The following is an 18076-nucleotide window of genomic DNA, read 5'->3' on the forward strand; positions in this document are numbered from 1 at the left end:
GAAAACATGGTTCAGTCTGCTTTCCACCAGACACTGGGAGACAAATTCACCTTTTAGCAGGACAATAACCTAGTTGCTTACCAAGACAACATTGAATGTTCCTGAGTGGCCTAGTTACAGTTTTGACTTAAATAGTCTTGAAAATCTATGGCAAGACTTTGAAATGGCTGTCTAGCAATGATCACCAACCAACTTGACAGAGCTTGAAGAATTTTTAAATAATAATGTGCAACTATTGAACAATAAAGGTGTGCAAAGATCTTAGAGACTTACTCAGAAAGACTCCCAGCTGTAATCACTGCCAAAGGTGATTCTAACATAAGTATTGACTCAGTGCTGTGAATACTTACGTGAATGAGATATTTCTGTATTTAATTTCCAATAAATGTTCAAACATTTCTAAAACATGTTTTTACTTTGTCATTATGGGGAATTGTGTGTAGATGGGTGAGAAAAACAATCAATTTAATCAATTTTGACACAACAAAATGTGGAATAAGTCAAGGGATATGAATACTTTGTGAGGAAATGTAGCCAAGGCTCTCTCAAGTCGGAGACTGTCTGTGATAATAATGAGAGAATCTTTACGGCTCCTCTCTCAGGTATGTTGCTGTAATGATGAAAGGTGCATTGCCATAGAATCATTTACAGCACCTTCTTCAGGCTGGTCTCAGGTGTTCTGCTAATGAACATGTCAACGTGCATGTTTTTGAAACTTCTCAGGTGGGCTGTGGGAAAATATCAGGTGTGGAAATGAAAACCAACTCAAGCTTTCAATATCAAGTCCTGAACATGGTTTGCACATAAACCAAACCAGGCCACAAAGTGTTAATTGCACTACTTCTGCTATACAATTTTGTTAGCAGCATATTTTGTCAAAATAACCTTGAGTTTACTATGAGGATATTATTGTGATATCACAGAGGAAATGTATTGTATACTACAGCACTACATTAAGCTGTGTGCTAAATCCCCAAAGTCACCTTAACCCTTTACTAAGCAGTTCAAAGATAAAACACAGAGAGATGGAAAAGCTGCATTATTTTGAGTTCAAAGCAGCCTTGGGTAGCTTTCCCTTTTGTGTATAGTCAATGAGACATAACCCTGACTTCAAAAGCCGGCAGATTAACCTTCTCCCCTTGTTTCAGCGTTGGGGCATTTCTGCAAATATAAAAAAAACTACTGGTGAGTTACTGCTCTCTTTAGGAGGAAAAAGAGCCACTGGTTTAACCCCATCTGAATACAAATAAGAAAGACACATCCATTCCCTCTGCAGTCGGACACACAGGCCTACACGAGCAAGTCAGTAGCTGCTTCCTGCCAACTTCTGACTTCCCTAAATAACATATTTTGCACGTTGAGTGGCTTGGCTTGTGTGAGGCTCACTGGTGGGACCTTGAGCAAACAAAAAAAAGTATATATTTCTACACCCAGGCTAGTCCTTTGTGACCAGCTGATTAGAGACAATGCGGCTGACGCCCTTATATTTAGACTGACACCAAGTCTGCATGGATAAATGGCTTTCCAGAAGGTGTATCCCCACCGCGGCTACCATCACATCAGGCTCGCTTGCTGCTTTGCGTCATGGGGAGGTAGTAGAAGAGAAGAGTCCTAAAAATGTTATGATGAGCATCATCCCACAAATCATATAGTCACACTATATGTTATGTCTCTCCAGCTTGCTTTTACACTGGGTAAGGTGACAAACTCCAAACTTCTAGCGCTGAACGTTCTTCATAGCCACTGTGAGAGTTCTTCTCATTCTTCCTCCATTACAGCCATTCACGCAGAGGCGGAGTCCCAAATGGAACCCTATTTCCCACATAGTGTACTACTATTGAGCAGAGCCCTATGGTTCACTATATAAGGAAAGGGGTGCAATTTGGGACGCACACTCATTCTGCTATGCTCTGCCACCCGGCTTCCCCCTGCCACTCCTCCACTCTGGGGGCAGGCCACTGTCACTTACCCCCATACGCCAGTGCTGCCCATCTGGGCTTGTCAGAGCGCATCTCATCTCTCAGGCTAAGCTGGCAGAAAATAGCCCCGTGGAGAAGAGGGAAGGATGGGAGGGAAGAGAATGAGGGATGCCTGTCTTCCAAGGGAAATGCAGGTAGTCTACTTTTCATAGGACAATGTATGATGATGAGACCAAGAGTGCATGCACTCACTTTCTGTCTCAGATGTTTGTTATAATTACATTTTGATGCAGTACAGTTTGTTCTGGGGGGCATGTGTAACTAAAAAACCTGTATGTATGGCCTAAAATATCTTTAGAGCCCAACAAAATGAACCAAGGTAATGCCTTTATTTAGAACCTAAAAATAAGCAGATAAATACTGCTTTGAGTTTGACTCAGTCTAGGAGTATCAGTTATAGAAGTTATCTGGGTCGCTCTTCTTTTTCGTGTGTGCAATTTACTTCTCAATCAAAAATGATTTGATTACATATGTAATTTGAATGTAATTGCTTAGAATGATTATTCTCATGAGATGTTTGCCAGAACTACGAAAAAGGACAAAATATACAGTACCAGACAAAAGTTTGGATACACCTACACATTCAAGAGTTTTTATTTATTTTTACTATTTTCTACATTGTAGAATAATATTGAAGCCATTAAAACTATGAAATAACACATATGGAATCGTGTAGTAACCAAAAGTGTTATACATATTTTAGATTTTTCAAAGTAGCCACATTTTGCCTTGATGACAGCTTTGCACACTCTTGGCATTCTCTCAATCAGCTTCACCTGGAATAATTGTCTAACAGTCTTGAAGGAGTTCCCACATATTCTGAGCACTCGTTGGCTGCTTTTCCTTCATTCTTCGGTCCAACTCATTCCGAACCATCTCAATTGGTTTGAGGTCGGGTGATTGTGGAGGCCAAGTCATGTGATGCAGCACTCCATCACTTTCCTTCTTGGTCAAACCAAAAATCTCAAATTTGGACTCATCAGACCAAAGGAAAGATTTTCACTGGTCAAATGTCCATTGCTCATGTTTCTTGGCCCAAGCAAGTCTTTTATTCTTATTGGTGTTCTTCAGTAGTGGTTTCTTTGCAGCAATTTAACTATGAAGTCTCCTCTGAACAGTTGGATGTTGAGATGTGTCTGTGTGAAGCATTTATTCGGCCTGCAATTTCTGAGGCTGGTAACTCTAATGAACTTATCCTCTGCAGCAGAGGTAACTCTGGGTGTTCCTTTCCTGTGGTGGTGCTCATGAGAGCCAGTTTCATCATAGCGCTTGATGGTTTTTGTGACTGCACATTTTCTGGATTGACTGACCTTCATCTCTTAAAGTGATGGACTGTCATTTCACTTTGCTTATTTGAGCTGTTCTTGCCATAATATGGACTTGGTCTTTTACCAAATAGGGCTATCTTCTGTATACCACCCATACCTTGTCACAACACAACTGATTGGCTCAAACGCATGAAAAAGTTAATTTGTGGAATTTCTTTCCAAGGCACACCTGTTAATTGAATTGCATTCCAGGTGACTACCTCATGAAGCTGGTTGAGAGAATGCCAAGAGTGTGCAAAGATGTCATCAAGGCATAGGGTGGCTACTTTGAAGAATCTCAAATCTCAAATATATTTTTATTTGTTTAACACTTATTTGGTTAGTACGTGATTCCGTATGTGTTATTTCATAGTTTCGATGTCTTCACTATTATTCTACAATGTAGAAAATAGTAAAAAATAAAGAAAAACCCTTGAATGAGTAGGTGTCCAAACTTTTGACTGGTACTGTATATAAAATAATGTTTTATTCAATAACTCACAATTACTCAATGCACATATATATTTTTTTATCATTATAGTAAACATAATACATGTACACTAGTTTCTGACACACTTCAGTCTTAGCAAATATAATTTATTTACTGGAGGTGGTATACACAAACTAACAAGCATTACAAACACACAAAATACAACATCACATTGAACAGTTCAAAATAATCTCTTGAATCCCAACACTGACAGAACTGCATTTGAGAACATATATTTTTTAAACAGTTCAAGTTGACTTTCAAACCGAAACACATCTCAATCAAAAACGGATACATTCCAGTTAATGAGGAATTTAGTTCATCGGTAAGATACCTCAATGGGTACAGCACAATGGGTAGGATATTCACATACTAGCCAGTCAGCACTACATTTAAATCCCTTGATTATTATGACACTATTAATGTCCATTAAATTATGACACCAATACACGCATTGCAAAGTCCATGAATTGACACTGGCAATCTATGTGTCACTCGTGCTGTTTTAAGGGAAGAGAGAAACCCAATCCAATGCTGTTGATTCACAGATTCCTGTCACCACTCTGTTGCCTAATGTTCCTGAGTAGCTGAGTGACCTCTGCTGAAAACTCAACCCCGGGACAGAAAGATCTGGGGCCGCATATCAAGTGTCTCAGAGTAGGAGTGCTGATTTTGGACAGCTTAACCTTTTCGATCACAATACAGTGCCTTCAGAAAGTATTCACACCCCTTGACTTTTTCCACATTTTGTTGTGTTACAGCCTGAATTTAAATAAATTAAATTGAGATTTTTCCACTGGCCTACACACAATACAGCATAATGTCAAAGTGGAATAATGATTTTCAAAAAATGTCTAAATTACACTGAACAAAAATATAAATGCAACATGTAAGGTGTTGGTCCCATGTTTCATGAGCTTAAATAAAAGATCCCAGAAATGTTCTTTCCAATTTTGAGCACAACTTTCTTTAAGTCTCTGTTAGAGAGCATTTCACCTTTACCAAGATAATCCATCCACCTGACAGGTGTAGCATATCAATAAGCTGATTAAACAGCATGATCATTGCACAGGTGCACCTTGTGCTGGGGACAATAAAATGCCACTTTAAAATGTGCAGTTTTGTCACACAACACAATGCCACAGAGGTTTCAAGTTGAGGGAGCGTGCAATGAGCATTCTGACTGCAGGAATGTCAACCAGAACTGTTGCCAGAGAATTTCATGTTAATTTCTCTATCATAAGCCGCTTCTAACATCATTTCATTTTTCAATTTGGCAGTATGGCCAACCGGCCTCACAACCACAGATCACATGTAACCATGCCAGCCCAGGACCTCCACATCTGGCTTCTTCACCTGCGGGATTGTCTGAGACCAGCCACCCGAACAGCTAATGAAACTGAGGAGTATTTCTGTCTGTGATAAAGCCCTTTTGTGCAGAAAAACTTAATTCTGATTGGCTGAGCCTGGCTCCCAAGTGGGTGGGTCTATGCCCTCCCAGGCCCAACCATGGCTGCACCTCTACCCAGTCATGTGAAATCCATAGATTAGGGCCTAATGAATGTATTAAAATTGACTGATTTCCTTATAAACTGTACGTCAGTAAAATTGTTAATTGTTGCATGTTGTGTTTATATTTTTGTTCAGTATAATTAAAAGTGAAAAGCTGAAATGTCTTGAGTCAATAAGTATTCAACCCCTTTTTTTATGGCAAGCCTAAATACGTTTAAAAAATATATAAATAAAATAAACAGACATTGAATATCCCTTTGAGCAGCTGTGAGAGGTGAAAACTGAGGATGGATCAACAACATTGTAGTTACTCCACAATACTAACCTAATTGACAGAGTGAAAAGAAGGAAGCCTGTACATAATTAAAATATTCCAAAACATGCATTGTTTGCAACAAGGCACTAAAGGAATACTTAAAAAATGTTGCAAAGCAATTCACTTTTTGTCCTAAATACAAGGTTGTATTTGGGGCAAACCCAATACAACACATTACTGAGTACCACTCTCCATATTTTCAAGCATAGCGGTGACTGCATTATGTTATGTGTTTGCTTGTAATCGCTAAAGACTGGGGAGTTTTTCAGGGTAAAACATAAATGGAATGGAGCTAGGCACAGGCAAAATCCTAGAGGAAAACATGGTTCAGTCTACTTTCCACCAGACACTGGAAGATTAATTCACATTTCAGCTGGACAATAGCCTAAAACACAAGTCCAAATCTACAGTCATGGCCAAAAGTTTTGAGAATAACACAAATATTAATTTTCAAAGTCTGCTACCTCAGTTTGTATGATGGCAATTTGCATATACTCCAGAATGTTAGGAAGAGTGATCAGATGAAAAAGTCCCTCTTTGCCATGCAAATGAACTGAATCCCCCAAAAACATTTCCACTGCATTTCAGCCCTGCCACAAAAGGACCAGCTGACATCATGTCAGTGATTCTCTTGTTAACACAGGTGTGAGTGTTGATGAGGACAAGGCTGGAGTTCACTCTGTCATGCTGATTGAGTTCGAATAACAGACTGGAAGCTTCAAAAGGAGGGTGGTGCTTGGAATCATTGTACTTCCTCTGTCAACCATGGTTACCTGCAAGGAAACACGTGCCATCCTCATTGCTTTGCACAAAAAGGGCTTCACAAGCAAGGATATTGCTGCCAGTAAGATTGCACCTAAATCAACCATTTATCGGATCATCAAGAACTTCAAGGAGAGCGGTTCAATTGTTGTGAAGAAGGCTTCAGGGCGCCCAAGAAAGTCCAGCAAGCGCCAGGACCATCTCCTAAAGTTGATTCAGCTGCGGGATCGGGGCACCACCAGTACAGAGCTTGCTCATGAATGGCAGCAGGCAGGTGTGAGTGCATCTGCACGCACAGTGAGGTGAAGACTTTTGAAGGATGGCCTGGTGTCAAGAAGGGCAGCAAAGAAGCCACTTCTCTCCAGGAAAAACATCAGGGGAAGACTGATATTCTGCAAAAGGTACAGGGATGGGACTGCTGAGGACTGGGGTAAAGTCATTTGCTCCTTTCCAATTGTTTGGGGCATCCGGAAAATAGCTTGTCCGGAGAAGACAAGGTGAGCGCTACCATCAGTCCTGTGTCATGCCAACAGTAAAGCATCCTGAGACCATTCATGTGTGGGGTTGCTTCTCAGCCAAGGGAGTGGGCTCACTCACAATTTTATAAATAAAGAATGGTACCAACACCTCCTCCGAGAGCAACTTCTCCCAACCACCCAGGAACAGTTTGGTGACGAACAATGCCTTTTCCAGCATGTTGGAGCACCTTGCCATAAGGCAAAAGTGATAACTAAGTGGCTCGGGGAACAAAACATCGATATTTTGGGTCCATGGCCAGGATACTCCCCAGACCTTAATCCCATTGAGAACTTGTGGTCAATCCTCAAGAGGCGGGTGGACAAACAAAAACCCACAAATTCTGACAAACTCCAAGCATTGATTATGCAAGAATGGGCTGCCATCAGTCAAGATGTGGCCCAGAAGTTAATTGACAGCATGCCACGGCGGATTGCAGAGGTCTTGAAAAAGAAGGGTCAACACTGAATATTGACTCTTTGCATCAACTTCATGTAATTGTCAATAAAAGCCTTTGACTCTTATGAAATGCTTGTAATATACTTCAGTATTCCATAGTAACATCTGACAAAAATATCTAAAGACACTGAAGCAGCAAACTTTGTGGAAATTAATATTAGTTTAATTCTCAAAACTTTTGGCCACAACTGTACACTGGAGTTGTTTACCAAGTAGACAGTGAATGTTCCTGAGTAGCTGAGTTACAGTTTTAACTTAAATCTGCTTGAAAATCTATGGCAAGACCTGAAAATAGTTGTCTAGCAATGATCAACAACCAATTTGACAGAGCTTGAAGAATTTTGAAAATAATAAGGGGCAAATGTTGCACCATCGAGGTGTGAAAAGCTGTTAGAGACTTGCCCAGAAAGACTCACAGCTGTAATCGCTGGCAAAGGTGATTCTAACATGTGTTGACTAAGTGGGTTGAATACTTACCTGATAAAGATATACTGTATTAGTGTTCTTTTTTTTTTTACAAGTGTTAGTATTTTTCTTCCACTTGACATTACAGATTATTTGTAGATGGATTTAATTGTACATTTTTTCAACCATTTTAATCCCACTTTGTAACAACAAAATGTGGAAAAAGTCGAAGGGTGTAAATAACTTCTGAAGGCAATGTACTGTATATACGCTCAGTAGGACAGGAGGGCTGCAGCAAGACCTGATCCTACATCAGCACTCTTTCTCTGGGGGCTTGGTACATACTGGGAAGCTAGTCATTACTTTGGTTTTCCACACCACAAGTCAATGAAAAGTAACAGGCAGCATTGCACACCACCATATAGACTTGGGCTGAGTCCCAAAATGGCACCCTATTCCCTATATAGAGCACTATTTTTAGGCTCTGTTCACCTTTATAGGTCTTGGTCAAAAGTAGTACACTATAAAGGGAAGAGGGTGCCATTTGGGATACAAACCCTACATCACGCATGGTTAGCAGCACTGATGAGCCATAGAATGGGTTATTCCTCCAGCTTGATTTGGGGCAGAGCAGTCATTACCACCCTTTCAAATTAAAAGCATCACAGGCTAATTATAGCACAGGTTTATGCATGCATATAACCTGCGCAAAATGTAAATGATCACAATCAGAAATGGTACCCATTAATAGTAAGTAAGGAATTCTGATCATTTTCTGCAACTGTGTGGACTGAATAACAAAAAGAATAGGACAATTGAACTCAGAATTGCTGTAATGGGGACACTGAAGTGACATGAACCTTTTTGTATTTATCTTTTGACACACAGGGCAATGACAAAAAAAATGATTAAAGAAGCTCCAGTTTTTCTGAAAGAAATAGAACTACCCCTTGCATATCTAGTGACCACACCGCATAGCAACAGAACCTTTCACATAAATACATGATAATAGAGTCTCTTAATTTTCATTTAGAGGAACCCTGTTCTTAAAAGACTGCTACATTTGAATGAATAATGCATGTTTTAGTCAGCATCTTTAGAAAACTGGCAACATATTTTCCTGGACACACTCTTTGAAAGTTTTTATCTGCCTTGAATTAATATCTCAAATAATCTAGAAGGGGAAGAATTTATTATCCATGGGCCACAATAGTTCAAAACGGTAAATGGCAAATATTAAAGCCTCAATGAAGCACAAGATAATCCAGATCACAACTAATAACACATACTTAATGGTACTGTAGACTGGTGACCATATTTTCAAATTCATTTTGGTTGCTCTTAAAGGGATACTTCGGGATTTTGGCAATGAGGCCCTTTATCTCCTTACCCAGGGTCAGATGAACTCATGGATACCCTTTTAATGTCTCTGCGTGTGGTTTGAAGGAAGTTGCTAGCACTACTAGTGTTAGCGCAATGACTGGAAGTGTATGGGTATCTGCAGCAAGCAGGCCTGGGCAACTCCAGTCCTCGGGGGCCTGATTGGTGTCACACTTTTGCCCCAGCTAACACACCTGACTCCAATAGTCAACTAATCATGCGTTAAAAACGCAATTAGTTTAAATCAGGTGTGTTTGCTAGGGATGGGGGAAAAGTGTCACACCAATCAGGTCCCCGAGGACTGGAGTTGCCCAGGCCTGAAGCAGATACCCAGCTAGCAGATACCTATAGACTTCCAGTCATTGTGCTAATGCTAGTTAGAATTGGCTCGCGAAACTACTTCTAACTTCCTTCATACTGCACGCAGAGGCATAAATATGGTACCCACGAATTCATCTGACTCTGGGTAAGTAGAAAATTGCCAGAATCTCACAGTATCCCTTTAAGGTTTTGGCAACATTCTGCAATTATGTAAATTGCCAATTATAAAGGCAACATGACAAAGCTACAACTTTGTGCAGGAGGGTAGGCTAAGCCACAAAGGTGTGATTTATCAGATAACTGTATAACAAATCACAAACCAATCAAATAAGTATGAAACCAAGACCAAGTCATCCTGAAGTCCCACCTGGGCTTTGCTGAAAACCTGCATTACATACTTAAATAAGTACAGGTATAAATAGGTTCAGTGTTTGAGACTAATAAAAAAAACATAAATGAATTTATACTATACATTTTTGCTCATAAATAAGTATATTAAGGAAATTCCTATATCTCAAAAAGACATATAGCACTTTCTGCAGGTCCATGCATCCTTAAATTGTGACTCATGTATTCCTGCGTCCCATGCTAAATGCCATTGAATTTCTACTGCATTTCACTCTCCTCTGTGTGAGGACATGGTTGTCTCATCAAACAGCACAGTCTCTCATCCTAGATACAGATTACATAATATCAACTATCCTCAAATCGGAGACGATCCTCAATCACAGATGTTCCTTTTAAAAAGAGATTGAACGGGATCTTAAGCACTTACAAATTCGTAACATATCATACGAATTGCAGGAAACATACATTTATCGTGCAGGACGTAACATGTCATACAAAATGAATGACGTCGTATACAATTGTGCACCATTTTCTGGGACCCATATTGGCTCGTGAGCGCTACTTTCAAAACTACTACTACTCCACAGCCCCAATATCTGATCATCTGGAACAAGCAGTCACATACTTGAAACTGTAAATATCAACTCAAATTATGTCCTGCACGTGAGTACATCTGCAAAGGGCCCCAGGAGGTTTTTGTTAAAGATGCAGCGCACCCACACCAGGTACGTCGTAAAGGGTTTGATGTTTTCAGAGAAGGTATAGTTCTGGTGGGGGAGAATATAAGGCATGTACGTGTTCTCTCCTTGCTCCTGGATCCACACTTCGTACTTCACCTCCCTGACCTTCAGGTACTTGAGGTTCCAGGGGATTTGCCACGACACAGTCAGCTTGGCCTCGTTGGTGGCCTGGACCGACGTCTGGCACTGGGGCTCTCTGACCTGGCCTGGGTGGACCGTGCTGGCACGCTTGGCCTTCTTCAGGTTGGGCCTGGTTTTCACTGTCGCTCTGAGAGCCTCTAGTAAAGAAGGGATGTCCACTATGGTGTCCTGGTAGATGCGATAGAGCCACTCAGGGTTGCGGCAACACAGGTGTCTGGGCACTTCCTTACTGGCCAGGATGTGCTCCTGGTCTTCCTTATCCAGGTGGGCTATACCACCCTGCTCCCAGGGCCTCTCTGGGTAGGCCACAGAGTTCTCCTCCACCATGTTCCTCCAAGCCACATACTGCAGGTCCATGCCTGGTAGAGAGGCCAGGGTTTTGTAAGGGGTGTACTGCTCTGGGTTGACCGCATAGGGAAAGAGCTCCACTACGACGGCCCCCCGGGAGAGGAAGAGAGAGGAGACCAGCTGGGCCCCGTGCATGCTGACCAATATGGAGGCCCCGCTGATGACCTTGACGATGCTGGGGAAGGTCTGCTCCTCCAGAGACACCGTCACCGCTCTCATCTGGAACTCCTGCGCTAACGCAAGGATCAGCTCCGCTTCGTTCAGGATGAGTCTGTTGATGGAGCGACTGAACACTACGATGTACTCGTCCTTTTCCTCCGCTGCGCTCTCCTCTCCTCCTCGCGTGGTGATATTGAGCTTCTCCATCAGCGATGAGGAAAACTGACGGATCTCGTTCCCAGAGACCAGGATGTTGGCTTTGGGGCCCTGTGGTTGGACAAAGCCGTACTGGTACCATGTGGTCATCTTGGACAAGCCCACATAGGACTTTGTGAAGCACATAAGTTTGCCAAAGTTCCTCAGCTGTTCTTTGAGAAGTGGCTGCTTGCTGCTCAGCAGGCGGTAGAGGTCAAAGTGTGCGCCCTCACCCCAGCCCTCCATGAAGACCAGGCGGGCCTCATCGTCCAGGTCCGAGTACTGCTGCATGGTGTAGAAGATGGGAAGCAGGTCATCGTGGAACACATGCATCAGATTATCCGGATTGAAACGGTTGAGGATGAGGGTGACGTCAGGGACGAACACAGGCTTGGGCATGAACTTGAGGGCAGCTGCGGGCAGCTCCAGGAAGTTGAAGTACTGGGTGTTGTGATCCTCCACAGAGGACAGGTCTAGCAGGGCCGGCTGGAATCGCCGGGGCCCCAGGTTGGGCAGCATGAAGGAGGAGTTGCTGTGGAAGAAGACAAACTCCTCGGCCTCGGTGCAGTAGCACAGGTAGTCGAAGCGGCAGATGCGATCAGTGTGCATCTTGCCGGTGCAGACCATACGGGTGCCATATTCCTGGAGGGCCAGCAGAGCGGCGTGGTAGTCTATCCGGGCCTGGGACAACTCCTGGGACTGGTGGGTCAGCTGCAGCTCCTCCTCCAGTACTGCAGCGTGCTCGCTTAGCCTCACGTACTTCCAGAGCAGTGCTGCCACCACCGACACCAGCAGGCCGTTCAGAATGGCCGCCGCGTTCATCCTGCAGCTCGCCGCACGCATCACAGCTCCACGTCCAATTTGATCTCTGACCTCACACGCATGCTCCGACTCCCACTAGCCAGGCGCCGATACACCTGGAGAGGAGAGAGAGAAGGGGGGAGGGAGAGAGATTATTTTTAGCATATTACTGATATCATGTTTCCAACTGAACATAATATATTTCAGACTTTCCAAATTCAAATTACATTCAAACTCAAAGTAATCATATAAATAATATCAAACAAAGTGCAAGCCTATTATTTGGAGTGCTATTGATGAAGGTCTACATACCGGTAGAACAATTTACATTTTAGGGATCAAAGCATGGCTCAGAGCACCTTCCCTTTGAGAAGCCTTTGTCTGTGTCCCAAATAAAGGGATTTTGGCAATGAAGCCCTTTACCTACTTCTCCAGAGTCAGATGAACTTGTGGATACCATTTTTTTGTCTCTGCGTGCAGTTTGAAGGAAGTTTCTCACTAGCGTTAGCTCAATGGCTATCTAGTGTTAAGGCAATGACTGGAAGTCTATGGGAACTAACAACACTAGTTAACATTGGCTCGCAATACTAACTCTAACTTCCTTCATACTGGACACAGAGACATACAAATGGTATCCACAATTTCATCTGACTCTGGGGAAGTAGACAAAGGGCCTCATTGCCAAAACCTCAAAGAATTCATTTTAAGTGCACTACTTTTGACCAGGACCCATATGGCTCTGATCAAAAGTAGTGCACCGTATAGGCTAGGGAAAAGTGTGTCATTTGGGACGTATCCTTTGTTTACCTTTGTGGATAAGCACAGGCTTTCCTAGAATCTCAAATCACACTCCCCTCCTGGTTATGTCTTGATGAATGACATTGTGAGGAGAGAAAGGAGAAAAGAAAAGTTCCTCTTAAAACTACACTAATCTGCATATTGAGAGAACAGGTCATGTGGTGAGACAGACTACTGCGTCCTAAATGCTATTCCCTATATAGTGCACTACTTTTGATCAGTCCAGGACCCATAGGGCGGCAGTAAAAAGTAGTGCACTATCTTGGGAATACAGATTTTGGGATCCCAAGCAGCTGCTTCCAGACTATGTGGGTAAATAGTCATCTAAAGGTTGACTGCTACAAGAACAAATGTTTCAGTAGGCTAGCCTCTGCCTGGGATACTATAAATATCACTTTCCATAATAGCGGCTGAGATTAAAATAATATAATTATTCCAGTATAAAAAAGTTGAGGGTGTGTAAATAACATACAGGTTTGAGACAAAATCAATTAATTTAAAATATGCTTTATATCACCATAACTTAGCAATACTCAAAAAGAAGAGGCAAGAGAGTTAGCGTAGTCATTGGCATCTATAATATTCATCAGGATCTACGGACTATCTCCCTAACCTTCAACTTTGGGCTGCAGACACTAAATACACTCCCTTCCTCTCCCTGGAGCAAGACTGTCTGCAGTAGGCTTGGTCGGTATACTGTATATGCCGTATTCCAGAGTATTTGGTAATAGCCACGGGATGGTTTTTCAATATCATTGAAACTATTTATTTTTAATATAAATTTTAATATTTTTAGCTACTTTAAGTAAATACCTGCAGTCAACTTGTGCAGTAGGTTAGGAAATAAAGCAGATCACGTTCTTCATTTCACCTGTCAGATTATTTTTCATTGTGAAGTTTAGGCCTACCGGTAGTCCCCAGTCACGTTTGTTTACAAGCACACAAAAGATCGGAGCTTTGTGAGCACGCGCCAGGTGATCTAGTTAAAGTATGGAATTCACAACTAAATGTTTGCCAGCTAGATATCTTATAACTATTAAAGGAAAACTACACTCAAAAACTATCTTTTGGTATTTGTTTCATTAGTCCATTGTTGATATAGTCCCAAAATGTTTTGCATGTCAGCGATCAAGGTTTCAAGATATGTAACTTTCAAAATACAGAAATCTGGCCCATATGATGAATTTTACATCATATGATGCTGTGTTTTGCAGCGCTAAATGTTTTACAGTTGTGCATTTGGTTTGCTAATTTAGTAGCTAGTTATCTATTAAAATGGAAGTATCAATGAACATGATTGTGGGAAATCAATTAATGCTGTTTGTCAGGCGGGGTACCACATACCGCTAGCAGCATTTTAGCCACAGACTTATGTGCTAGCCATCTAGTCTATGTTTTATAAATGTGCAATGAGCATAAAAATATGCATTTATATAAGAAATTAGCAACTTGTTTTCATTCTGAGAATAAGCATCTTATCCAGGTAGGCCACTTTTTAATTTTTATTTTTCAACATCTAAACTTAATGAACAAAATGTTGTTCAAACAGTTGGAGGCAGACAGGAGAGTGTATTCATAAAAGTTCAACTGTTCTACCTTGTTAGCAAGCAAATACAGTGCCTTCGGAAAGTATTCAGACCCCTTAACCTTTTCAACAACAAACAAATCCTCATCAATCTACACACAATACCCCATAATGACAAAGCAAAAACACCAGTCTCAACGTCAACAGTGAAGAAGCGACTCCGGGATGCTGGCCTATCCTTCAATCACAGGTTAAGTAAAATAAGTTTATCCCTACCTCAATGCCTCTAATGCTTTGAGCAGCAGACATTATGGAGCACAAGATTCATACAGCAGATATCATGGAAACATAATGAAATGTCACTGCCACTTCCAACACATATTTGCACACACACACATGCACCTCTGATTTCTTCATTTTCTCCTTGGGTCAAATCGCTCTATCCTAAAAACTCCTTGAGAATCCTCCTTTGCCACTAGCATCCCCAGAGAGTAGCCATCCCCCCACGGTCTTCCTGTCTCTCTCTCCTCTCCAGACTGAGCTCATAATGAACTCCAGTATCTCTGGCCTGACTCTGTCTAAATCCCAAATGGCACCCTATTTTCTATTTAGTGCAATACTTTTGACCAGGGCCCATTGGACACAGCCAGCCTTACACTCTCCTAAAGCCCCGGACTCTCTCTCCTCTAACAGCCAGCCAAGCCAAGGGCCCTGGAGGAAGAAGCCGGATTGAACAAAGACATAATGGCTCCATCTCTCCCTCCCTGCTCTCTCTTTCACTCTCTCTCTTGCTGCTCTCATTCTCTCTTTCCATATCTGCTCTCATATGCTGCAATAGAGGCAGGCTAAAAAGTCCTCAGGCTATTTTGACATCCAAATACCTAGGCTACAATGTCAGTGGTAGTAGTAGGCTCAGTCTTTGCGGTAATACCCTGCAGTTTTAGCTAAGTTACAGGAAAAAGATCAGTTACACAAGAGCTTTTTCCACTTGTTTTCATTACGACTTGAGATTTAGTTTACCAAAAGAGCATGATACTAATTCAGGTGAGAAAAGTATTGGGGAAGCCCTTATCTCCATCTATAGATACAATATGATAGCAATGCAGACGTATTGGTACTCATAATACTCATATGTGAACTGCACTACATTTGAAGTTAAACTGAGTGAATCCCATTGTTCATTTGTCATCCAAACCCGGGCCTCCTTTTTTCTCCTCTCCCCAAATGTTTGACTAGGATCGCCATTCGCCAAGGGCACTGGCAGAGGAGACAGGTTTGGTTAACTCACCTTTGCCCACTGATCCATATTGTACTGACAGCGGGCTAAAGCCCATAATTAGACACTGCTGGTGACCTTGACAGTTGGGCCTATAGGCTTCATGACCTGGGTGTCATCAGGAGGACACGGTTGTCCCAAATGGCACCCTATCCCCTTTACAGTGCACTACTTTTGATGTGACCTGATCAAAAGTAGTGCACTACAAGGGGAATAGGATGCCATTTGGGAAGCACCTCTGGCTGTCCCTAAAAAAAATGAATTACCTACATGGTTCCTCTGAAGTTTGACCAAGCCCCCTACATGGGATTTAGGTCCAGAAATTACTTCTAAGATTTTAAATGTACCTGTATAGGCAGATAGCACAAACCCCTCAGCTTTCCCTTTTAGCCTACCCATTTAACCAATTCCTACAAGCGTTTAAGTTGGTATGCCATTCAGACAATACCACTTCATTTTACTAATAGGCTAATAGTGCTCAATGCATTGTTTTGCTGCTTAAATGTCACAGCATGAAGACCTAAAGCAGCATTGCCCTCCAATCCATGAGGACAAGGGCAATGGTGCCAGTGCCAGTGGTGAGTGTTAATTCTCCTCGATGCACACAGGCGGCCCACAGGGATGCGTGCAGGGCCTATTGCAATTCCACTGTGCCAAGTACTGAAGGGCATTCCAAAGGTCAGCCTGCCTCTGTGATAAATTAGCAGGCAATTCTATGGCACCATCTTCAGCTAACACTGCACCGAGCCGTTGAGGTTTCAGGCTTGAGATTTAACGTTTTTGTGAGCGAAAATGTGAATCAAACTCCACTGCTCAGCTCTCCAGTGTTCTCCCTACAGAGCAGGGATGCAATCGGGTGAGGGCCATAAAAGGTGATTATTATTTTTTGCACTGCTAGGGGGAAATGCAGGTTAACTAATTAAACAACAAAAGAATATGATCTACATGCTCATTCTGTGTGTGTAAAATAAAAAGTGGTTAATGTGAACCTAACTCACATTTTTTGCCTAGACTTTACTGCAATGACACTCAAGTCTTGAGAAAAAAACAATACACTAATATTGCAGTTAGCCATGACAACCTTTATAATAGGAGGCTTGTGACCACACACACATCTAAATATTGCACAACATCTTAAAGTAGAACTAGAATGAAACAAACAGGCATCTATTTTTGCTCAAAAGAATTGCCCACTATAGTAGACGTCGATCAAGTGCACAAGGCTACATGTGTGCAAAAATAACGTTCACTGAGTAAAACAAGTAATAATCCCCCTCTCTCACACACACAGACGTGTTACTGTCAAGTTCGTCACAACAAAAGCAATATCTTTGGGCTACACTGCACATTATTACATTTTACACTTTCTGCCTGTGGACATCTGTTCTACAATATGCCAGCAGAGCATAATACCCTTTGTTGGCATAATTGAGCTCTTTCAGGCAGAGTACACCTGGCATACCCCTTTTATCCACTGTATTGACAAAGTGAGAAAGAGGGAAAGGGTGTGGTGTTCCTTTCACCTCTATAGCAGCATCCAGCTTAAGCCAGGCCCAGCTCCAGCTACACTTGATCCCTGAATCCACTGGTTTAACAAGCAACGCCTCATTTTCACCTAATTCTCTCATTCTGAAAATTAACCACATATTGTAGAGGGAAAACATTAGTTCACAGATAGTAGTTAGTTCGTTAGCTTTGCCAGGGTCCAGTAAGCAACTAACCCGTTATAACTTGAGGAACGGTGTGCTGAAAAGCTCCCCCCTGCCAGAATCCCCCCCCTTCAAATGAACACGCACACACTCAATTCTTCATTGCTGCGACTTGCTTGCTAGTTGAGATTTCTGATCACGTTCGGCTGCGTTTCATTTAATTTTTTATGTCGGTTTGATCGCGGGGGAGGTACTAGTAATGTCTGCAGTTTTCAGTTTGACTATTTGTTTGAAGTGTGTTAGTCTATAAATAAATCACTGCCAAAATGTGTCATCTCTCCCATGTCTTATTCGACTAGTAGTTGTTCTGAAATGTTTATTTCTTGCCTACATTTTACTCCCTCCTCTATGTTTAATATAAAACACATACAGTGGGGAGAAAAAGTATTTGATACACTTCTGATTTTGCAGGTTTTTCTACTTACAACGCATGTAGAGGTCTGTCATTTTTAACATAGGTACACTTCAACTGTGAGAGACTGAATCTAAAACAAAAATCCAGAAAATCACATTGTATGATTTTTAAGTAATTAATTTGCATTTTATTGCATGACATAAGTATTTGATACATCAGACAAGTAGACTTAAT

The 18076-nt window shown here is 41.8% G+C and overlaps 1 protein-coding gene across 3 annotated transcripts in view; it reads right to left on the reverse strand.

Annotated features, from left to right (window-relative positions):
* Positions 1 to 3800: 3800 nt before the first annotated feature.
* LOC129857589 (protein O-linked-mannose beta-1,4-N-acetylglucosaminyltransferase 2-like) overlaps positions 3801 to 18076 on the reverse strand; it is a 38466-nt gene continuing 24190 nt past the window's right edge. For all 3 annotated transcript variants that reach the window (XM_055926012.1, XM_055926011.1, XM_055926010.1), the window contains one exon: positions 3801 to 12295. In XM_055926012.1, the coding sequence (XP_055781987.1) occupies positions 10446 to 12221 (1776 nt within the window). In that variant the 5' untranslated portion in view covers positions 12222 to 12295 and the 3' untranslated portion in view covers positions 3801 to 10445. The remainder of the gene's footprint in view (positions 12296 to 18076) is intronic.

This window comes from Salvelinus fontinalis, chromosome 6 (assembly GCF_029448725.1).
Source record: "Salvelinus fontinalis isolate EN_2023a chromosome 6, ASM2944872v1, whole genome shotgun sequence".
NCBI lineage: Eukaryota > Metazoa > Chordata > Actinopteri > Salmoniformes > Salmonidae > Salvelinus > Salvelinus fontinalis.